Source organism: Pipra filicauda, unplaced genomic scaffold (assembly GCF_003945595.2).
Source record: "Pipra filicauda isolate LSUMZ 115617 unplaced genomic scaffold, ASM394559v2 scaffold579_size272245_pilon, whole genome shotgun sequence".
Classification (NCBI taxonomy): Eukaryota; Metazoa; Chordata; class Aves; order Passeriformes; family Pipridae; genus Pipra; species Pipra filicauda.
The window spans coordinates 139,973-163,027 of NW_024104730.1; the positions used below are offsets into that span (position 1 = coordinate 139,973).

Sequence of the window (23,055 nt, forward strand, 5' to 3'; positions counted from 1 at the left end):
TCCACTAGCCCAGGTTGTTCCAAGCCCCGTCCAACCTGCCCTTGGACAGTTCCAGGGATGGAGTTACAACTTTTATACCTCTAGAAGTTTGAGTTACACACAGCCCCTTTAAGAGATCCTGCTCAATCACTCAGACCTTTCAGAGGAAGAGTTATACAATGGCTATTGTATGAAAACAAAACATTAGTGAGGAGGAAATTCCTCCAGGGATCTCACATCTGGGAGTGACTTGGGATAAGCTGGAGTGACCAGCAAGGAATCCTCCTGCACAGACTGGGTCTAACGGTGCTTCTGCCCCAGGGGTTGCTTCAGGGAGCCCCCCCTCTTAGCAAGGTAAGGGAAATCAGTTTAATCTTTGGGTGTGTGCTGCTTCTAGCTTCCTGTGCTAACTCACAGCTCCCTCATATAGCAAAAGCTTCCAGCCCTCTGAGCAGAAGGGAAGCCAGAGATCTCCTCCCCAGTCCTGCTGCTCTGCAGGGCTCACATCCCCTCAGCAGACCCAGGCTCCCGATCCACAGGAGGCCTCCACCAAACAGGCAAGTGCCCTATTCCAGAGCTTGGGCTGGGGCAGAGGCTTGGGGGAAGCTGTCTGCTAAGTGCTCTTCTTCAGCTTTTCTCCCTTCTTGAAGACTTCCAAGGCAATGAGTCCTGCAAGTGCTACTAAAATTGGGCACACAAGCCTATTTGTCTTGGCAATGGATTTAACCTGAGAGGCAGTGGGGTTAGATGGGGCATTGGGAAGAGATTCCTCCCTGGGAGCCAGGGGAGGCCCTGGCCCAGGTTGCCCAGAGAAGCTGGGGCTGCCCCAGCCCTGCAAGTGTCCAAGGCCAGGTTGGACGGGGCTTGGAGCAACCTGGGCTGGTGGAAGGTGTCCTTGCCCATGGCAGGGGATGGGACTGGATGGGCTTTAAGGTCTCTTCCAACCCAAACCAGTCTGGCATTCCCTGGCTTTCCCTCCCCCAACACACCAGAAAAGTGAAACTGAAACTTCTTTTTTTGTGAAAAACAAGCTGCCTCAGGAAACAGGGTTTCGTTTCTGGCTCTCAAACACCAGCTCTGCCCTGCAGAGCACCAGACCACGCCCAAGGGGCTGGCCTGGGCTGATTGCTTGATATTTCCTGCTCGTTTCAAATAATTTGGCTTAACTTGCCTTGCCTCTTTCCCAAGGCACAAATCCACTTGGCTTGGCTGCAAAAACTTCATCCATAAGCAGCAGAATGTTTAAAAAAGTCACCAGATACATTGTAAGTCAAATGGATACAGACGGAGGATTGGCACCTGTGGAGAACAAAGGACTCGACGATCGCTTCAGACCCTTGTGTCTTCTGACACAAAAAAGAAAACAAAATACCACATACCGCTCAGATCCCTACTACGAGTGCACACCGTTCAAACTGGACAGTGTGCTGCTGCCTGGAAAAGGTGGGAAAAGCACAGGTAAGTCCAGATATATCAATGTGAAGTTCACCAATTCCATAGATAATGTTTGGGGGTCACTGGGGTCATGGCTGAACTGACCCACGTTCCAGCTTTCCTGTGGGTGAAATACTTACAGTGCTGAGTCTGTGCCCTCCTGCTGAAGCAAATGCATGGAATCATTTCAGAGTCCCTCCTTCCCTCGGGAGATGATTCCAGCCAATTTGGTCTCACAAATGTCACTGTTAACGAAGTCAAGGCGGATCTCAGCATTAGCGTTAAAGGTGCAAATGTGGAGCTGAAAGGAGGTGGCTCCTTGTCCCAGGCATTTTCCATCAAGGTGCAGAAGAAGGCCATATCAATGGACTTACTGGAGGCAGTGAGAAAAAATAGGTAAGGCAGGACAAAGGCAGCACCTGCTCTGGCCATCCCCACCCAACCCATGCTGGGTCACACAATGGGTGTTCAACAGCAAAAAAACTAAGACTGAGACCTTAGACAATGAATTCCCCCTAACTAGGCCAGGCTGGGTGGGGCTTGGAGCCAGAACGTCCCCTCTGAGCCTCCTTTTCCCCAGGTTGATCTTCCCAACTCTCTCAGCTGCTCCTCAAATGACTTGTGCTCCAGCCTGTTCTCATCCTTTTTCTCTTTTAGAAAAATCAACATGGATCACTCCTTCATCCAACAGCTCCTGAGGACAGGCGCCGATTTGTACATGGTTTATGAAATCGTGGAAGCCTCGGAGGAGACCATCTACAAGGAAGACACCAAGACAGAGTGGAGCTTCTTTGCCTGGATTTACGCCAAGTTCTTTGGAGAGGTTTGGTTTCTTCCTGGGCTCAGGTGTCGCTCCTTCCCCAACACCTGCACCCAGGGGCTCTAACAGGGGGTTTTCCTCCACCAGGCCTCCACAAAGCAGATAGAAAGGGCAGTCATACCCAAGGGCTGCACCCTGGCCTTCAGGGCCATCCAGATGAACATTAGCAAAGGAGAATGGGGTAAGTAACTTCCAGAAATTACCAACTCCTCCATTCGGGAAACAGGGCAGAAGAGGAAGAACATTTTCTCAAGTGTCACTCAGCCCCACAGCCACCCTCAGCTCGTTTGCAAGGACATGGAGGCAGTGGGAGGGACAGAAACCACCTGGGGAAGGTTGTCCAACCCATGGAAGGTCAAGGAGCTGTGTGGGAAAGGAGCAATTTGGGGAGGGGTTGGTAGGGAAGGGCAAGAGGGACACTGGAACTCTCAGCTCTCCATTTGGGGAGCTGCAGAGCTCCTGGTGATAAATGGCACAGGCAGCAGAGTTTGGATTGGTCCTTTTTCCTGTTTAGAAGAAAAGAGCCAGGGAGAAAACAGGGTGGGTGACCTTCAGTGGGAAGGCTGGGGAACACGTTGTAAATGTCCTTTTTATCCTGTTGCAGAACTGTCTTATTTTAAAGAAGATCCAACTCCAGTGACAGGTAAGCAAAGTTTTTTTCTGCTACCACTTGCACAGTTTTTACCTGGTTTGAGTAAGATGGAATCTCCCAGGATAAAACAAACCACCAAGACTGTTGTGTTCCCCAAGACATGACAACTGCCCAAATTCCATCTTGCTTCCAAAACATTCACACCAGGGTTTTACACTCTCAGTTTAGGGCTGCCACTGAACTCCCAGTTCAGTAGTGACATCTTTGGACTCTTTCTGGTTTTCAGGTTACCAATTGTTATATTTCCCAAGACCAAAATTAGACACAGTGGACAGAGAAGTTAAACAATACTGTGGGATTTTCTCCGAGTTGCCTTCTGACCTGCAGGTCATGTTCTTAAACACCATCACAGTTGTGATGAGGGACAGGAACCTCTTTCAAGAGCTCAGCCAGAAGGTAAGTAAAGCTTCTCTCAGTGCCAGGATTTACAAACACACAGACATCCACCATCACACCTCTTGCCCCACAAGGCACCTGTGCCACAACAGTCCCTCCAAAATTCCCACACTCAGCACATCTCTCTGCTCTGCACTAGCAGCAGCCTCTGCCCTCAAATCCTCACTTTTCTTTTCCTTGTTCCCCAGATGGAAGGAGTTCTTGAGAAAACTGATGGTTATGAGCTGAAAACTGAAAGCCCAGACTTAAAAGACCTGTTGAGCACCTTGGAGAATTCTCCAGGAGATCGTCGTCTTCAGCTGGTAGAGGGAATAACCTACACCCTCGATGCTTTGGCTGGTGAGGCTTTGGGTCTTTAATAGGGGGGAAATAAAGGCAGGGCTGACTCCCAGGCTGGCCCTCCTACTCCTCTTCCTCCACAAGTGGAATCTTGGGGGAGGAAGTGCATCTAAATCCCATGCAGGGCAGAGCAGAGAACCCCCCATGATACCCCTCCAGGCTTCTCTGCTCCCTCCAAGTGCATTCACAGCTTCCTCCCAAGGGGCTGCTCCAATCTCTACTCTGTGACCTGTGACAGGACCCAGGGAAGGGCTGGAGCTGTGCCAGGGCAGGGTCAGGTTGGATCTCAGGGAAAGGTTCTTCCCCCAGAGGGTGGTTGGCACTGAACAGGCTCCCCAGGGCAGTGGGCACGGCCCCAAGGCTGCCAGAGCTCCAGGAGGGTTTGGACAACACTCTCAGGGACAGGCTGGGATAGTTGGGGTGTCCTGGGCAGGGCCAGGAATCAGACTCCATGATCCTTGGAATCCCTCCCAGCTCACGAGATTCCATGATTCTGTGAGCAACAGACTTAATCCCTCTCAGAGCATAAATCATTTGGAATAAAACATCCAAAGAGCTCTGGAACAAACAGGCATTTCCTACAAGAAATGATCACCCTTCTCATCCTGCTCACCCTGCCCATCCCACCAGCTCTCTCAAACACCTGGCTGGCAGGTTTCTGATCAGAGCTGGTTTCATTCTGCAGAGCTACTGGACAGTCAGCTGGCGCTGCTGCTGGAATCCTTGGAAAGGAAGATTGTGTCCCAACAGCTGCAGCTGGTGAGTACCCACATCACACTTGGCTCCTTTGAAGGGGTAACAGGGGTATTTTAATTCAAGCACTGTGTCCATGATGACATCACAATTTGACACTTGTTAAAACACTGATTTGCCTTTTTTGTGGTTACTCTGAAGGTTGGAAAACTCCTGGAGCACAATCTGAAGACGGTGGCTACGCCTTTCCATGTGGATGCCAGCCTGCTCTCCTTCCCACAGCAGGAGGATCAGACCTTAACCATGGCCCTGGTGGAGATGAGCAGAGTGAAGCTCCAGGAAGATGGATCAGCTGAGCCCATGGAACAGCCCGATGAGGTCGTGGCCGCCCTGTACGTGGCCCTGTACGCCCTCAGCCTCCTCAGTGGGGACCTGCCCCTGCCCAGGGAATCCCTCCCCGAGATGCTGGAAAACCTCTGCCCACCAGCCACTTCTCTCCCCCAGTTTCATCCTTGTTAATGCTCAAGGCTGTTTGGCTGCAATAAGCAAACTTTAAGGCAGGAAAACTCATTATGGGTGCAAAAGGCTGGATATCAAAGTGGATTCTCTGGCTGTCCCCCATTGAAAGCAGAGGGACAACCAGAAAATCCACGAGCCCAAATAATCACAGGCCTGGCAGCTGTGCCTCGTGTGCTTCCCTAAAAACGCTGCTGCTTCTGCAACCAATGAATGGGAAAGGGAATGCCAAGGGAAAAGGAATTCAAAGGGAAAGGAAGGGAAATGCAAAGGGAAAAGGGGGGAAAATGCAATGGAAACAAAAGCCAAAGGAAAAGACCTGCAGTGACCCACTTACCCTGGTCCCCCCAGGGGGTCCTGGAGGGCTCCATGAGCTGCTGGTGGCACAAAGGTGGGGGGATCCCAGGGCTTTCACCCACCCTTCCCTGCTCCCAGCGCTGCCATCACCCACAGGCTGCTCCAGGGACATGGGGCAGTGCTTCAGATACAATTTAAATATTCTCATTATCGCTTTATAAATAAAGAGGAGCTTCTTGCTGAGCAACCCGGTGTTCTGGAAGGCAGCTTCTTTCTTTCTGTGTGTTTTCGGTCCCACAGCACATCCCACAACCCTGGGGGTGAGGCTGTCACAGAAATAAGGCCACGTAGCCAATTCCTAATGCACCCCTACTCCATGGATACAAAGACATAGGAAGGCAAATAATTACTGACCAACACCAACCTTCTCCCATGCTCTGGCAGAACGGCCTCCCTAGAGCAGATGTTCCTGGCTCAGCAGGGATCAGTGTCAGTCCACGCGACTCAGGCTGCAAAAGAGGGCACAGACTGAGGCAAGAACTGCAGGGCACATCTTAAAGGGCACTTATTTTCCACCCAAGTCTGCAAAATATGATTGATGATTCCAGAGCCGCTACCAGTCACTGATATCACACTTGGCTCTTTACTTCTCTTCTTTACCTGAACTCCTGCCCCAAGAAATCCTGCACTGCAGGGAAAGGCAGGAAGAGATCACAAAGCATCACAGCCCAAACATGCTGAAAACACAGACACAGTGTAACACCCGCAGGCCCAGCTCCACTCAGGGTTCTGGAGGGGTGGGTGGGTTTCATCTGCTCCATCTGTAGAAGTTTCAGTGACTCAGTCTCTGTAACAGATTCCAACAATCTGACTCTGCTCAATCACCAAAGCCTTTCAGTGGCAGAGTTAAGCAATAGTTGTGTGAAGGCTGAACAAGGTGAAGATGACAGGAAGTCGCTCACATCTGGGATTGACTCAGGATAAGCTGCAGTGACCAGCCAGGGATCCTCCTGCACGGACTGGGTCTAAGGACTGGGTCTAACGGTGCTTCTGCCCCAGGGGTTGCTTCAGGGAGACACCCCTTAGCAAGGTAAGGGAAATCATTTTGGGTTAAAACTCTTTGGGTTTGTGCTCCTTCCAGCTTCATGTGCCAACTCCCTCGTTTCACAAACGCTTCCGGCCCTCTGAGCAGAAGGGAAGCCAGAGATCTCCTCCCCAGTCCTGCTGCTCTGCAGGGCTCACATCCCCTCAGAGCCCCAGGCTCCCGATCCACAGGAGGCATCCACCAAACAGGCAAGTGCCCTATTCCAGAGCTTGGGCTGGGGCAGAGGCTTGGGGGAAGCTGTCTGCTAAGTGCTCTTCTTCAGCTTTTCTCCCTTCTTGAAGACTTCCAAGGCAATGAGTCCTGCAAGTGCTACTAAAATTGGGCACACAAGCCTATTTGTCTTGGCAATGGATTTAACCTGAGAGGCAGTGGGGTTAGATGGGGCATTGGGAAGGGATTCCTCCCTGGGAGCCAGGTGGGGCCCTGGCACAGGTTGCCCAGAGAAGCTGGGGCTGCGTCAGCCCTGGAAGTGTCCAAGGCCAGGTTGGACGGGGCTTGGAGCAACCTGGGCTGGTGGAAGGTGTCCCTGCCCATGGCAGGGGATGGGACTGGATGGGCTTTAAGGTCTCTTCCAACCCAAACCAGTCTGGCATTCCCTCACTTTCCCTCCCCCAACACACCAGAAAAGTGAAACTGAAACTTCTTTTTTGTGAAAAACAAGCTGCCTCAGGAAACAGGGCTTTGTTTCTGGCTCTCAGACACCAGCTCTCCCCTGCAGAGCACAAGACCACACCCAAATGGCTGGCCTGGGCTGATTGCTTTATATCTCCTCGAAGATTTGTCCCCAATATCTGCACCCTCAGAGCCTGCGAGCTGTGCTCTGTCTGCACCATGACTGGGGTTCATCAGCAAAGGGGGAGGAGTCCAAACAACCCACAGCTCCTGCTCCTTCCTCTCCAAACACTCCCTAAAACAACCCTCTGAATGTTGGCTCCTTAAATAATGTGGTGTATTTAGGTCATTATTTCAAAAACTTCCTAATAATTGAACTAACATTTGGTTACAATGTCCTGCTCTTACTTCAAATAATTTGGCTTAATTTGCCTTGCCACTTTCCCAAGGCACAAATCCACTTGGCTGGGCTGCAAAACTTCATCCACGCACAGCAGAATGTTTAAAAAAGTCACCAGATACATCGTAAATCAAGGGGATACAAGCAAACAATCGGTCCCTGTCGAGAGCATCGCAGACCACGAGCACTTCAGGCCCTTCTGTCTTCTGATACAAAAAAGAAAACAAAACAGTATATTCCACTCACGTCCCTACTACGAGTGCACAGGGTTCAGACTGGACAGTGTGCTGCTGCCTGGAGAAGATGGGAAAAGCACAGGTAAAGCCCAAATATATCAACCTGATATATTCAGGTTCACAAATTCCATAGATAATGTTTGGGGGTCACTGGGGTCATGGCTGAACTGTCCCACGTTCCAGCTTTCCTGTGGGTGAAATACTTACAGTGCTGAGTCTGTGCCATCCTGCTGAAGCAAATGCATGGAATCATTTCAGAGTCCCTCCTTCCCTCGGGAGATGGTCCAGATTCCAGCCAATTTGCTCTCACCAAGGTCACTGCTGACCAAGTCGATGGGTCTCTCAGCCTTAGTGTTGACCCTGCAAGTGTGGAGCTGAAAGGAGGTGGCTCCTTGTCCCAGGAGTTTTCCATCAAGGTGCAGAAGAAGGCCATACCAATGGACTTACTGGAGGCACTGAGAAAAAATAGGTAAGGCAGGACAAAGGCAGCACCTGCTCTGGCCATCCCCACCCAACCCATGCTGGGTCACACAATGGGTGTTCAACAGCAAAAAAACTAAGACTGAGACCTTAGACAATGAATTCCCCCTAACTAGGCCAGGCTGGGTGGGGCTTGGAGCCAGAACGTCCCCTCTGAGCCTCCTTTTCCCCAGGTTGAGCCCCCCCAACTCTCTCAGCTGCTCCTCAAATCACTTGTACTCCATCCTGTTCTCATCCTTTTTCTCTTTCAGAAAAATCAACATGGATCACTCCTTCATCCAACAGCTCCAGAGCACAAAGCTCGATTTATACATGGTTTCTGAAACCCTGGAAGCCTCGGAGGAGACCGTCTACAAGGAATCCAGCAAGGCACAGGGAGGCTTCCTAGCCATGATTTACGCCAAGTTCTCTGCAAAGGTTTGGTTTCTCTCTGTGCTCAGGTGTCGCTCCTTCCCCAACACCTGCACCCAGATGCTCTAACAGGGTGTTCTCCTCCACCAGGCCTCCACAGAGAACATACAAAGCATAGTCATACCCAAGGGCTGCACCCTGGCCTTCAGGGCCATCCAGATGAACATTAGCAAAGGAGAATGGGGTAAGTAACTTCCAGAAATTACCAACTCCTCTATTCAGGAAACAGTGCAGAAGAGGAAGAACATTTTCTCAAGTGTCACTCAGCCCCACAGCCACCCTCAGCTCGTTTGCAAGGACATGGAGGCAGTGGGAGGGACAGAAACCACCTGGGGAAGGTTGTCCAACCCATGGAAGGTCAAGGAGCTGTGTGGGAAAGGAGCAGTTTGGGGAGGGGTTGGTAGGGAAGGGCAAGAGGGACACTGGAACTCTCAGCTCTCCATTTGGGGAGCTGCAGAGCTCCTGGTGAGAAATGGCACAGGCAGCAGAGTTTGGATTGGTCCTTTTTCCTGTTTAGAAGAAAAGAGCCAGGGAGAAAACAGGGTGGGTGACCTTCAGTGGGAAGGCTGGGGGACACGTTGTAAATGTCCTTTCTATCCTGTTGCAGGACTGTGTTTTTTCAAAAGAAGTCTTCGTACATATATATATTACTTCGATGATGGTAAGCAAAGTATTTTTCTGCTTCCACTTGCACAACTTTTACCTGGTTTTGGTAAGGCAGAATCTCCCAGGATAAAACAAACCACCAAGACTGTTGTGTTCCCCAAGACATGACAACTGCCCAAATTCCATCTTGCTTCCGCAATATTCACACCAAGGTTTCACACTCTCAGTTTAGGGCTGCCACTGAACTCCTAGTTCAGTAGTGACATCTTTGGACTCTTTCTGGTTTTCAGGGGTCGGGCTTTCTGGTTTACCAACATCAAAATTAGTCACAGTGGACACAGAAGTTAAACAATACTGTGGGATTTTCTCCGAGTTGCCTTCTGACCTGCGGGTCATGTTCTTAAACACCATCACAGTTGTGATGAGGGACAGGAACCTCTTTCAAGAGCTCAGCCAGAAGGTAAGTAAAGCTTCTCTCAATGCCAGGATTTACAAACACACAGACATCCACCATCACACCTCTTGCCCCACAAGGCACCTGTGCCACAACAGTCCCTCCAAAATTCCCACACTCAGCACATCTCTCTGCTCTGCACTAGCAGCAGCCTCTACCCTCAAATCCTCACTTTTCTTTTCCTTGTTCCCCAGATGGAAGGAGTTCTTGAGAAAACTGATGATTATGAGCTGAAAACTGAAAGCCCAGACTTAAAAGACCTGTTGAGCACCTTGGAGAATTCTCCAAGAGATCGTCGTCTTCAGCTGGCAAAGGGAATAACCTACACCCTCGATGCTTTGGCTGGTGAGGCTTTGGGTCTTTAATAGGGGGGAAATAAAGGCAGGGCTGACTCCCAGGCTGGCCAGGCCCTCCTGCTCCTCTTCTTCCCCAAGTGGAATCTGCATCTAAATCCCATGCTGGGCAGAGCAGAGAACCCCCCATCATACCCCTCCAGGGTTAGGTTGGATCTCAGGGAAAGGTTCTTCCCCCAGAGGGTGGTTGGCACTGAACAGGCTCCCCAGGGCAGTGGGCACGGCCCCAAGGCTGCCAGAGCTCCAGGAGTGTTTGGACAACACTCTCAGGGACAGGCTGGGATAGTTGGGGTGTCCTGGGCAGGGCCAGGAATCAGACTCCATGATCCTTGGGAGTCCCTCCCAACTCACGAGATTCCATGAATCTGTGAGCAACAGACACATCCCTCTCACAGCACAAATCATTTGGAATAAAACATCCAAAGAGCTTTGGAACAAACAGAAATTGTTTCCTACAAGAAATGATCACCCTTCTCATCCTGCTCACCCTGCCCATCCCACCAGCTCTCTCAAACACCTGGCTGGCAGGTTTCTGATCAGAGCTGGTTTCATTCTGCAGAGCTACTGGACAATCAGCTGGCGCTGCTGCTGGAATCCTTGGAAAGGAAGATTGTGTCCCAACAGCTGCAGCTGGTGAGTACCCACATCACACTTGGCTCATTTGAAGGGGTAACGGGAGTATTTTAATTAAAGCACTGTGTCCATGATGAGATCACAATTTGACACTTGTTAAAACACTGATTTGCCTTTTTTGTGGTTGCTCTGAAGGTTGGAAAACTCCTGGAGCACAATCTGAAGACGGTGGCTACGCCTTTCCATGTGGATGCCAGCCTGCTCTCCTTCCCACAGCAGGAGGATCAGACCTTAACCATGGCCCTGGTGGAGATGAGCAGAGTGAAGCTCCAGGAAGATGGATCAGCTGAGCCCATGGAACAGCCCGATGAGGTCGTGGCCGCCCTGTACGTGGCCCTGTACGCCCTCAGCCTCCTCAGTGGGGACCTGCCCCTGCCCAGGGAATCCCTCCCCGAGATGCTGGAAAACCTCTGCCCACCAGCCACTTCTCTCCCCCAGTTTCATCCTTCTTAATGCTCAAGGCTGCTTTGGCTGCAATAAGCAAACTTAAGGCAGGAAAACTCATTACGGATGCAAAAGGCTGAATATCAAAGTGGATTTCTCTGGCTGTCCCCCACTGAAAGCAGAGGGACAACCAGAAAATCCACGAGCCCAAATAATCACAGGCCTGGCAGCTGTGCCTCATGTGCTTCCCTAAAAACACTGCTGCTTCTGCAATCAATTAATGGGAAAGGGAAGGGCAAAGGAATGCAGAGGGAAAGGGGAAAAAAATGCAATGGAAACAAAAGCCAAAGGAAAAGACCTGCAGTGACCCACTTACCCTGGTCCCCCCTGGGGGTCCTGGAGGGCTCCAGGAGCTGCTGGTGGCACAAAGGTGGGGGGATCCCAGGGCTTTCACCCACCCTTCCCTGCTCCCAGCACTGCCATCTCCCACAGGCTGCTCCAGGGACATGGGGCAGTGCTTCAGATACAATTTAAATACTCTCATTATCGCTTTATAAATAAAGAGGAGCTTCTTGCTGAGCAACCCGGTGTTCTGGAAGGTAACTTCTTTCTTTCTGTGTGTTTTCGGTCCCACAGCACATCCCACAACCCTGGGGGTGAGGCTGTCACAGAAATAAGGCCACGTAGCCAATTCCTAATGCACCCCTACTCCATGGATACAAAGACATAGGAAGGCAAATAATTACTGACCAACACCAACCTTCTCCCATGCTCTGGCAGAACGGCCTCCCTAGAGCAGATGTTCCTGGCTCTGCAGGGATCAGTGTCAGTCCACGCGACTCAGGCTGCAAAAGAGGGCACAGACTGAGGCAAGAACTGCAGGGCACATCTTAAAGGGCACTTATTTTCCACCCAAGTCTGCAAAATATGATTGATGATTCCAGAGCTGCTACCAGTCATTGATATCACACTTGGCTCTTTACTTCTCTTCTTTACCTGAACTCCTGCCCCAAGAAATCCTGCACTGCAGGGAAAGGCAGGAAGAGATCACAAAGCATCACAGCCCAAACATGCTGAAAACACAAACATGGTGTAACATCTGCAGGCCCAGCTCCACTCAGGGTTCTGGAGGGGTGGGTGGGTTTCATCTGCTCCATCTGTAGAAGTTCCACTGACTCAGTCTCTGTAACAGATTCCAACAATCTGACCCTGCCCAATCACCAAAGCCTTTCAGTGGCAGAGTTAAGCAATAGTTGTGTGAAGGCTGAACAAGGTGAAGATGACTGGAAGTCTCTCACATCTGGGAGTGACTCAGGATAAGCTGCAGTGACCAGCCAGGGATCCTCCTGCACGGACTGGGTCTAAGGACTGGGTCTAACGGTGCTTCTGCCCCAGGGGTTGCTTCAGGGAGACACCCCTTAGCAAGGTAAGGGAAATCATTTTGGGTTAAAACTCTTTGGGTCTGTGCTCCTTCCAGCTTCATGTGCCAACTCCCTCGTTTAACAAACGCTTCCGGCCCTCTGAGCAGAAGGGAAGCCAGAGATCTCCTCCCCAGTCCTGCTGCTCTGCAGGGCTCACATCCCCTCAGAGCCCCAGGCTCCCGATCCACAGGAGGCATCCACCAAACAGGCAAGTGCCCTATTCCAGAGCTTGGGCTGGGGCAGAAGCTTGGGGGAAGCTGTCTGCTAAGTGCTCTTCTTCAGCTTTTCTCCCTTCTTGAAGACTTCCAAGGCAATGAGTCCTGCAAGTGCTACTAAAATTGGGCACACAAGCCTATTTGTCTTGGCAATGGATTTAACCTGAGAGGCAGTAGGGTTAGATGGGGCATTGGGAAGAAATTCCTCCCTGGGAGCCAGGTGGGGCCCTGGCACAGGTTGCCCAGAGAAGCTGGGGCTGCCTCAGCCCTGGAAGTGTCCAAGGCCAGGTTGGACGGGGCTTGGAGCAACCTGGGCTAGTGGAAGGTGTCCCTGCCCATGGCAGGGGATGGGACTGGATGGGCTTTAAGGTCTCTTCCAACCCAAACCAGTCTGGCATTCCCTGGCTTTCCCTCCCCCAACACACCAGAAAAGTGAAACTGAAACTTCTTTTTTTGTGAAAAACAAGCTGCCTCAAGAAACCGGGCTTTGTTTCTGGCTCTCAGACACCAGCTCTCCCCTGCACAGCACCAGGCCACACCCAAGGGGCTGGCCTGGGCTGATTGCTTTATATCTCCTCGAAGATTTGTCCCCAATATCTGCACCCTCAGAGCCTGCGAGCTGTGCTCTGTCTGCACCATGACTGGGGTCATCAGCAAAGGGGGACGAGTCCAAACAACCCACAGCTCCTGCTCCTTCCTCTCCAAACACTCCCTAAAACAACCCTCTGAATGTTGGCTCCTTAAATAATGTGGTGTATTTAGGTCATGATTTTGAAAACTTCCTAATAATTGAACTAACATTTGGTTACTTATTTCAAGTAATTTGGCTTAATTTGCCTTGCCACTTTCCCAAGGCACAAATCCACTTGGCTGGGCTGCAAAACTTCATCCACGCAGAGCAGAATGTTTAAAAAAGTCACCAAATACATTGTAAGCCAAATGGATCCAAAGGAGGAATGGGTCCCTGTCGAGAGCATCGCAGACCACGAGCACTTCAGACCCTTCTGTCTTCTGACACAAAAAAGAAAACAAAATACCATATTCCATCCACGTCCCTACTACCACCACACAGGGTTCAGACTGGACAGTGTGCTGCTGCCTGGAGAAGATGGGGAAAGCACAGGTAAAGCCCAAATATATCAACCTGATATATTCAGGTTCACAAATTCCATAGATAATGTTTGGGGGTCACTGGGGTCATGGCTGAACTGTCCCACGTTCCAGCTTTCCTGTGGGTGAAATACTTACAGTGCTGAGTCTGTGCCATCCTGCTGAAGCAAATGCATGGAATCATTTCAGAGTCCCTCCTTCCCTCGGGAGATGGTCCAGATTCCAGCCAATTCACTCTCACAAAGGTCACTGCTGACCAAGTCGATGGGTCTCTCAGCCTTAGTGTTGACCCTGCAAGTGTGGAGCTGAAAGGAGGTGGCTCCTTGTACCAGGCGTTTTCCATCAAGCTGCAGAAGAAGGCCATACCAATGGACTCACTGGAGAAAGCGAGAAAAAATAGGTAAGGCAGGACAAAGGCAGCACCTGCTCTGGCCATCCCCACCCAACCCATGCTGGGTCACACAATGGGTGTTCAACAGCAAGAAAAAAACAAGATTGAGACCTTAGACAATGAATTCCCCCTAACTAGGCCAGGCTGGGTGGGGCTTGGAGCCAGAATGTCCCCTCTGAGCCTCCTTTTCCCCAGGTTGATCTTCCCAGCTCTCTCAGCCGCTCCTCAAATGACTTGTGCTCCATCCTGTTCTCATCCTTTTTCTCTTTCAGAAAAATCGACATAGATCACTCCTTCATCCAACAGCTCCTGAGGACAACGCTCAATTTATACATGGTTTCTGAAACCCTGGAAGCCTCGGAGGAGACTGTCTACAAGGAATCCAGCAAGGCACAGGGAGGCTTCCTAGCCACGATTTACACCAAATTCTCTGCACAGGTTTGGTTTCTCTCCAGGCTCAGAGAGCCCTTTCTCTCCCCAACACCTGCACCCAGGGGCTCTAACAGGGTGTTTTCCTTTACCAGGGCACCACAGAGAACAGACAAAGCATAGTCATACCCAAGGGCTGCACCCTGGCCTTCAGGACCATCTACATGGACATTTTCAGTGGAGAATGGGGTAAGTAACTTCCAGAAATTACCAACTCCTCCATTCGGGAAACAGGGCAGAAGAGGAAGAACATTTTCTCAAGTATCACTCAGCCCCACAGCCACCCTCAGCTCGTTTGCAAGGACATGGAGGCAGTGGGAGGGACAGAAACCACCTGGGGAAGGTTGTCCAACCCATGGAAGGTCAAGGAGCTGCGTGGGAAAGGAGCAGTTTGGGGAGGGGTTGGTAGGGAAGGGCAAGAGGGACACTGGAACTCTCAGCTCTCCATTTGGGGAGCTGCAGAGCTCCTGGTGATAAATGGCACAGGCAGCAGAGTTTGGATTGGTCCTTTTTCCTGTTTAGAAGAAAAGAGCCAGGGAGAAAACAGGGTGGGTGACCTTCAGTGGGAAGGCTGGGGGACACATTGTAAATGTCCTTTCTATCCTGTTGCAGAACCGGAATTTTTAAGATGTTTTTTGCCTTGTAGAAGCACATATTACTTCGATGATGGTAAGCAAAGTCTTTTTCTGCTTCCACTTGCACAGTTTTTACCTGGTTTGAGTAAGATGGAATCTCCCAGGATAAAACAAACCACCAAGACTGTTGTGTTCCCCAAGACACGACAACTGCCCAAATTCCATCTTGCTTCCACAATATACACACCAGGGTTTCACACTCTCAGTTTAGGGCTGCCACTGAACTCCTAGTTCAGTAGTGACATCTTTGGAATCTTTCTGGTTTTCAGAACCCTGCCTTTCTGATCTCCTAACACCAAAATTAGTCACAGTGGACAGAGAAGTTAAACAATACTGTGGGATTTTCTCCGAGTTGCCTTCTGGCCTGCAAGTCAAGTTCTTAAACACCATCACAGCTGTGATGAGAGACAGGAACCTCTTTCAAGAGCTCAGCCAGAAGGTAAGTAAAGCTTCTCTCAATGCCAGGATTTACAAACACACAGACATCCACCATCACACCTCTTGCCCCACAAGGCACCTCTGCCACAACAGTCCCTCCAAAATTCCCACACTCAGCACATCTCTCTGCTCTGCACTACCAGCAGCCTCTGCCCTCAAATCCTCACTTTTCTTTTCCTTGTCCCCCCAGATGGAAGGAGTTCTTGAGAAAACTGATGGTTATGAGCTGAAAACTAAAAGCCCAGACTTAAAAGACCTGTTGAGCACCTTAAAGAATTCTCCAGGAGATCGTTGTCTTCTGCTGGCAAAGGGAATAACCTACACCCTCGATGCTTTGGCTGGTGAGGCTTTGGGTCTTTAATAGGGGGGAAATAAAGGCAGGGCTGACTCCCAGGCTGGCCAGGCCCTCCTGCTCCTCTTCCTCCACAAGTGGAATCTTGGGGGAGGAAGTGCATCTAAATCCCATGCAGGGCAGAGCAGAGAACCCCCCATGATACCCCTCCAGGCTTCTCTGCTCCCTCCAAGTGCATTCACAGCTTCCTCCCAAGGGGCTGCTCCAATCTCTACTCTGTGACCTGTGACAGGACCCAGGGAAGGGCTGGAGCTGTGCCAGGGCAGGGTCAGGTTGGATCTCAGGGAAAGGTTCTTCCCCCAGAGGGTGGTTGGCACTGAACAGGCTCCCCAGGGCAGTGGGCACGGCCCCAAGGCTGCCAGAGCTCCAGGAGGGTTTGGACAACGCTCTCAGGGACAGGGTGGGATAGTTGGGGTGTCCTGGGCAGGGTCAGGAATCAGACTCCATGATCCTTGGAATCCCTCCCAACTCACGAGATTCCATGAATCTGTGAGTAACAGACTTAATCCCTCTCAGAGCATAAATCATTTGGAATAAAACATCCAAAGAGCTCTGGAACAAACAGGCATTTCCTACAAGAAATGATCACCCTTCTCATCCTGCTCACCCTGCCCATCCCACCAGCTCTCTCAAACACCTGGCTGGCAGCTTTTTGATCAGAGCTGGTTTCATTTTGCAGAGCTACTGGACGATCAGCTGCTGCTGCTGCTGGAATCCTTGGAAAGGAAGATTGTGTCCCAACAGCTGCAGCTGGTGAGTACCCACATCACACTTGGCTCATTTGAAGGGGCAAAGGGGATATTTTAATTAAAGCACTGTGTCCATGATGAGATCACAATTTGACACCTGTTAAAACACTGATTTGCCTTTTTTGTGGTTGCTCTGAAGGTTGGAAAACTCCTGGAACACGAGCTGGAGGACAAGAATGAGTCTTTCCGTGTGGACACCAGCCTGCTCTCCTTCCCACAGCAGGAGGATCAGACCTTAACCATGGCCCTGGTGGAGATGAGCAGAGTGAAGCTCCAGGAAGATGGATCAGCTGAGCCCATGGAACGGCCCTTTGAGGTCGTGGCCGCCCTGTACGTGGCCCTGTACGCCCTCAGCCTCCTCAGTGGCCCCAAGTAGGCACCTGGCCCTGCCCAGGCGACCCCTCCCCAAGCTGCTGGGAAACCTCCGGCCACGACACACCTCTCTCCCCCAATTTCATCCTTGTTAATGCTCAAGGCTGCTTTGGCTGCAATAAGCAAACTTAAGGCAGGAAAGCTCATTATGGATACAAAAGGCTGGATATCAAAGTGGATGTCTCTGGCTGTCCCCCATTGAAAGCAGAGGGACAACCAGAAAATCCACGAGCCCAAATAATCACAGGCCTGGCAGCTGTGCCTCGTGTGCTTCCCTAAAAACGCTGCTGCTTCTGCAACCAATGAATGGGAAAGGGAATGCCAAGGGAAAAGGAATTCAAAGGGAAAGGAAGGGAAATGCAAAGGGAAAAGGGGGGAAAATGCAATGGAAACAAAAGCCAAAGGAAAAGACCTGCAGTGACCCACTTACCCTGGTCCCCCCTGGGAGTCCCGGGGGGCTCCATGAGCTGCTGGTGGCACAAAGGTGGGGGGATCCCAGGGCTTTCACCCACCCTTCCCTGCTCCCAGCACTGCCATCTCCCACAGGCTGCTCCAGGGACATGGGGCAGTGCTTCAGGTACAACGTAAATATTCTCATTATCGCTTTAAAAATAAAGAGGAGCTTCTTGCTGAGCAACCCGGTGTTCTGGAAGGCAACTTCTTTCTTCCCGTGTGTTTTCGGTCCCACAGCACATCCCACAACTTTGGGAGTGAGGCTGTTGCAGAAATAAGGGCACGTAGTTCTCCCGTTCTCAGTCCCAGCCTGGCTCCTCACGGGACCCCTCACAGGATTCCCATCCCGGTCCCTCACGGGACCCCTCATGGGTCTCCCGGTCCCAGTCCCTCACGGGACCCCTCATGGGATCCCCAGTCCATGGGCCCCCTCACAGGATTCCTGGTCCCGGCTTCGCACAGGACCCCTCACGGGTCTCCTGGTCCCGGTCCCAGCCTCTCACAGGATCCCCGGTCCCAGCCCCTCACGGGACCCCACGGAACCCCTCACAGGATCGCCGGTCCCGGCCCCTCACAGGACCCCTGACGGAACTCCCGCTCCCGGCCCCTCACGGGACCCCTCACGGGATCCCCGGTCCCGGACCCTCACAGGACCCCTAATGGAACCCCTCACAGGATCGCCGGTCCCGGCCCCTCACAGGACCCCTAATGGAACCCCTCACAGGATTCCCGGTCCCGGACCCTCACAGGACCCCTCACGGGAATCCCGCTCCGGGTCCCGGCCCCTCACGGGACCTCGCGCTTCTGCCCAGCGCGGACGCGCGCGCGCCTGCGCCCCCAAGCGGGCGGACACAGCCGAGCGCCGGGCGGAAATACCCGAAAACCTTACGGAAATTGCCGAGCAAGCTCGGCGGGACTCCCCGAGCGGCGGCGGAAAGGCCCGAGCGGGCGGCGGGAGGAGCCGATCGGGGTCGGGCGCTCGGCGCTCGGCCGGCCGCGCCTGGCGGCCCGTTGTGCAGTGTCACGCCATGAAGCAGGACGGGCCCCGCCGCCGCGGCGACAAGGCCAAGGCACCCCCCGAGGGACCCCCGCCCGCGCCCCCCGACGTCGAGATGCACGAGGAGGCGGCCCCGGCGGCCCCCGAGGCGGCGGGCGAGCGGCAGCCGCAGAGGGAGCTGGACGCCATCACGCTGGAGGGTGAGGGTGGGGAGGTCGCTGTGATGGGGGGTCTGAGAGGGGACTGGGGGGTCGTGAGGGAGAGAGGGAGCAGGGACAGCTTGGAGGGACATCTGGGAGGGGTCCTGGGAGAGAGGGTGTTGGGAGGAGGGGGTTGGGGGGCTACGGGAGCCCTGGAGGAGTTTTGGGGGGAGTCTCAGTGGAGGGGGGCTGGAAAGGATGTTGGGGCAGGGGAATGGGGGGATCGGTGTGGGGAGGGGAGTTGGGGGGCGGCCCTGAGGGAAAGGGAGCTGGGAGGTGGGTTTTGGGGGGCTCATTTTGGGGAGGGGGAGTCTTGGAGTACCATGTGGGAAAGGGAGGTGGGTTGGGGGGGGCGTCACTGTGAGGAAAAGGAGATGGAGGTGTGTTTTTGGGGAGGGTCACTGTGTGCAAAGGGGCTTGGGGGGGCTCTGTGAAGGAAAGGGATAGGGAGAGGTATTTTGTGGAGATCCCTGGGAGGACGGGCTGTGAGGGGCAGGGGAGCTGCTGGCCTGCTGTGGTGGGACCCCGCGGGGGTGCAGAGAGGGGCTGGAGCCCCTGAGGAGGAGGAAGAAGGCTCTGGGAGGGTCTCCCCAGCCCCCTACTCCGAGCAGGGACGGGTCAGGTCACCGGGGACACCGAAGCCCCAGGGCAGCAGGACAGGGGAGACCCAGCTGGGGTGCCCTGGCAGAGGATTTGGGGTGAGGGGTGTCCGTGTGCCCCCCACAGACATCAAGGAGCACGTGAAGCAGCTGGAGAAGGCAGTGTCGGGGAAGGAGCCGCGCTACGTCCTGCGGGCCCTGCGGGCTCTGCCCTCCACCTCCCGCCGCCTCAACCCCAACGTGCTGCACAAGGCCATCCACGGCTTCTTCACCTCCAACTGCACCCTCAGGGACTTCCTGCTCGGGTTCCTGGAGGAGGTACGGGCAGGGACAGGAGGGGACACCTGCCCCCAGTGCTGCCCCCAGCTCGGGGGTTCCAGCACGGGAAGGATGGGGAGCTGTTGGAGTGAGGAGGCACCAAGATGATCAGAGGGATGGGGCACCTCTGCTCTGAGGAAAGACCAAGAGAATTGGGATAATTCAGCTTGGAGAAGACAAGGTCTAGGGATGACTTAACTGTGGCCTCCCAGTACCTGAAGGAGCCGACAGGAAAGATGGGGAGAAGCTATTTACAAGGGTCTGCAGTGACAGGACAAGGGGGAATGGCTTCACACTGACGGCTGGGGGGCACTGGGGACACAGCCCAGCTGCTCAGGAGCACGTGTGAGCGGGGACAGGACACTGCAGCCCTGGGCAGGGATGGGACTGTCATGAGAGCAGCCTGGGCTGGCTCCTGTCACATCCTGACAGGGATCAGGATGTGTCCCCTCTGTTCCCTCAGTCCATGGACACGGAAGCTGAGCTGCAGTTCCGCCCGCGGACGGGGAAAGCGGCCTCAGCCCCTCTCCTGCCAGAGGTGGAGACCTACCTGCAGCTGCTGCTCGTCATCTACCTGATGAACAGCAAGAGGTACCCTGAGGTGAGACCCCCAAGCTGATCCCACTGTCCTCCTGCTCCTCAGGAGCCTCAGGGACCACCTGGCGCTGCCCCACACTGTGCCCTCATCCCAGGGGTGTTGGGAGGCCACTTCACAGCCCAGGTGGTCTCTGTCCCTCTCAGGATCAATCCCCCTGCTCTGACCTCCCTTCCCCTCCCGCAGGCTCAGAAGGTGTCCGATGATCTGATGCAGAAGATCAGCTCCCAGAACCGCCGGGCCCTGGACCTGGTGGTGGCCAAGTGCTACTATTACCACTCCCGGATCTACGAGTTCCTGAACAAGCTCGACGTGGTCCGGAGGTGGGATGGGCCCTGCGGGTGGGCTGTCCCCGAGCTCGATCCCCCCTGTTTGCTCCCTGACTCCCTGTGCCACCCCACAGCTTCCTTCACGCGCGGCTCCGCACGGCCACGCTGCGCCACGACGCCGACGGCCAGGCCACGCTGCTCAACCTGCTCCTGAGGAATTACCTCCACTACAACCTCTACGACCAGGCCGAGAAGCTCGTCTCCAAGTCCGTGTTCCCCGAGCAGGCCAACAACAACGAGTGGGCTCGGTACCTGTACTACACAGGTGAGCGTGTCCCACCCGGGGGAGCCGCCCCCGCCTCCCGGCTCCGCTTCCCTGGAAACCCCTTTGAGCAGCTGGAGATGGGGCTTCCAGGCAGGATTTGGAGCCCCGTGCGTGCGGGTCGGGTTGGATTCACTTGGGTGGCTTTCCCCACCCGCCCCGTGTGGGCGCAGGGCGGATCAAGGCCATCCAGCTGGAATACTCGGAGGCGCGGCGGACCATGACCAACGCCCTGCGCAAGGCGCCGCAGCACACGGCCGTGGGCTTCAAACAGACGGTGAGGGGGGACAGCGTGGCACCCCCCGGGGCTGGGGATGGGGCTGGGACCCCTCAGGTTTGGGGTCTCCCAGGGAGTCAGCCCCTGCAGGGGTGATGGGTGCAGGATCTCCCAGGTTTGGGACCTCCCAGGAACAGATCCAGGACCTGCTGGGTTGTCAGGCCTTATGGAGTCAGGTCTGGGACCGCCCCAGGTTGGGACCTTCCAGGGTCAGATCCAGGACCCCCCAGAGTTGGGCTCTGGAACCTCCCAGGTTTGAGACCTCCTGGGGTTGGGACTTCCCAGTGTATCAAGCCCCATAGGGACAGCTTTGGGACTGCCCGGGGTGTTGGGCCCTGCAGGGGAAAATGACTGTGGGACCTCCCAGGTTTGGAACTTCCCAGGGACAGATCTGGGACCTCCTGGGCCCCTCAGGGATGGGAATGGGTTCAGGACTTCTTGGAGTTGGGCCCCACAGGGAAAAGGATGGTTTCAGGCCCTGCAGGGCCTCACCCAGGGTCTCGTTCTGCCCCAGGTGCACAAGCTGCTCATCGTGGTGGAGCTGCTGCTCGGGGAAATCCCAGACAGGCTGCAGTTCCGGCAGCCCTCGCTCAAGCGCTCGCTCATGCCCTACTTCCTGCTGACCCAGGGTATGGCCTTTTGCCCCTCCTTGTCCCATAGAGCCATGGAATGCCCTGAGTGGGAAGGCACCCAAGGGGAGTTCTCTTCTCTCCCCTTGGTGGGACTCGGATGCAGATGCCACATGGGAAGGAGGAGGAGGAGGAGGAGGAAGGGAGTCAGCCCTGCCTCGCATTCCCTGTCCTTTCTCCTTCCCCCATTCCCACTTTCTCCCCTCCAGCCGTCAGGACAGGGAACCTGGCCAAGTTCAACCAAGTCCTTGACCAGTTTGGGGACAAGTTCCAGGCAGATGGCACCTACACCCTCATCATCCGGCTGAGGCACAACGTCATCAAGACAGGTAGGGGGGTGTTTGGGGTCCCCCCAGGCAATGCCGTGGTCCCAGGGGGCTGCATCCCGCTGTCCCCGCAGGTGTCCGGATGATCAGCCTCTCCTACTCCCGCATCTCCCTGGCCGACATCGCCCAGAAGCTGCAGCTGGACAGCCCGGAGGACGCCGAGTTCATCGTCGCCAAGGTATCAGCACGGGGGTCCCGGGGTGCCCACAGCCCCCTGCTCTGCCCTGTCCCCCCGTGCACCACATCCCGAGCCCTGGGGGACACGCCGTGCCCTGCCCCTGCCCACAGGCCATCCGGGACGGCGTGATCGAGGCCAGCATCAACCACGAGAAGGGCTACGTCCAGTCCAAGGAGATGATCGACATCTATTCGACCCGGGAGCCCCAGCTGGCCTTCCACCAGCGCATCTCCTTCTGCCTCGACATCCACAACATGTCCGTGAAGGTGAGCACGGCCTGGCCCCACATCCCTGAGGGCAGGGGACAGCCCTGGGGACAGCGGGACACAGCCCCAGGCTGGCTCAGCTCAGAGTTCCTCCTCCTCCCTTTCTCCAGGCCATGAGGTTCCCACCCAAATCGTACAACAAGGACTTGGAATCTGCAGAGGTGAGGTCTCACCCGGGTCCCTGCGGCCACGGGAAGGACGTGGCTCCTGTCCCCACCTGCCACCAACCTCTGCCTTCCAGGAGCGCCGGGAGCGTGAGCAGCAGGACCTGGAGTTCGCCAAGGAGATGGCAGAGGACGACGACGACGGTTTTCCATGACCCTGGGCCCTGGCTGTGTTTTTTATTTGTCCCTCGGGCAGATGGTGGCTGAGCAGGGCACCCCCAGCCCCCCTTTTATAAATCCCTGCATGTCTGTACTGTGGGAGGGGACACGGGGGGTTCCCTGGGCCCACAGCCCTCGACCCCCTGCACCCACGGCGGGACCCCCTCCCCAATAAACATCCCTGGAAGGATCCCTGTGGTGATGTCGGAGCCGGTGCCGGGGGGGCTGCGGGGGGAGCGGGGCTGGAGCGGGCAGGGGGCAGGAGCGGGGGCTCCGCCAGGGCCCCCCCATCTCCCGCGACAGCAACGGGGTCAAACTTTGTTAAACTTCAATTACGAATTTTAAAATAAAAGACGGAAAAACACCAGCCTGGGCGGCTCCTGCCGTGGGT

The 23,055-nt window shown here is 54.3% G+C and overlaps 4 protein-coding genes across 5 annotated transcripts; all 4 read left to right on the forward strand.

Moving 5' to 3' along the window:
- The first annotated feature begins 234 nt into the window (after positions 1-234).
- LOC114001570 lies at positions 235-5,365 on the forward strand. 2 transcript variants are annotated; one of them, XM_027746829.2, is made up of 11 exons: positions 235-333; positions 410-536; positions 1,168-1,437; positions 1,605-1,809; positions 2,071-2,236; positions 2,321-2,414; positions 2,838-2,876; positions 3,112-3,281; positions 3,470-3,620; positions 4,306-4,379; positions 4,515-5,365. In XM_027746829.2, exons 3-11 carry the CDS (start codon positions 1,218-1,220, stop codon positions 4,830-4,832), a joined length of 1,437 nt encoding a protein of 478 aa, XP_027602630.2. In that variant the 5' UTR covers positions 235-333; positions 410-536; positions 1,168-1,217; the 3' UTR covers positions 4,833-5,365. The 2 variants fall into 2 exon arrangements, with proteins under 2 accessions (XP_027602630.2, XP_039243522.1); XM_039387588.1 differs by lacking the exon at positions 410-536.
- A 945-nt stretch (positions 5,366-6,310) lies between these two features.
- LOC114001558 (gasdermin-A3-like) lies at positions 6,311-11,383 on the forward strand. Its single transcript, XM_039387581.1, has 10 exons — positions 6,311-6,419; positions 7,293-7,561; positions 7,738-7,948; positions 8,211-8,376; positions 8,461-8,554; positions 8,978-9,128; positions 9,229-9,436; positions 9,625-9,775; positions 10,343-10,416; positions 10,552-11,383. The coding sequence occupies exons 2-10, from the start codon at positions 7,342-7,344 to the stop codon at positions 10,867-10,869; spliced, it is 1,593 nt and encodes a 530-aa protein (XP_039243515.1). The 5' UTR covers positions 6,311-6,419; positions 7,293-7,341; the 3' UTR covers positions 10,870-11,383.
- Positions 11,384-12,320: 937 nt separating this feature from the next.
- On the forward strand, positions 12,321-17,483 carry LOC114002162 (gasdermin-A3). The gene is made up of 9 exons (XM_039387582.1): positions 12,321-12,429; positions 13,291-13,559; positions 13,736-13,946; positions 14,210-14,375; positions 14,462-14,555; positions 15,271-15,440; positions 15,630-15,780; positions 16,471-16,544; positions 16,680-17,483. The coding sequence occupies exons 2-9, from the start codon at positions 13,340-13,342 to the stop codon at positions 16,914-16,916; spliced, it is 1,323 nt and encodes a 440-aa protein (XP_039243516.1). The 5' UTR covers positions 12,321-12,429; positions 13,291-13,339; the 3' UTR covers positions 16,917-17,483.
- Positions 17,484-18,351: 868 nt separating this feature from the next.
- Positions 18,352-23,033, forward strand: PSMD3 (proteasome 26S subunit, non-ATPase 3). The gene is made up of 12 exons (XM_027746772.2): positions 18,352-18,562; positions 19,289-19,479; positions 19,943-20,080; positions 20,261-20,397; positions 20,478-20,668; positions 20,839-20,942; positions 21,457-21,571; positions 21,781-21,900; positions 21,972-22,075; positions 22,186-22,341; positions 22,452-22,502; positions 22,583-23,033. Exons 1-12 carry the CDS (start codon positions 18,394-18,396, stop codon positions 22,658-22,660), a joined length of 1,554 nt encoding a protein of 517 aa, XP_027602573.1. The 5' UTR covers positions 18,352-18,393; the 3' UTR covers positions 22,661-23,033.
- Positions 23,034-23,055: the final 22 nt, after the last annotated feature.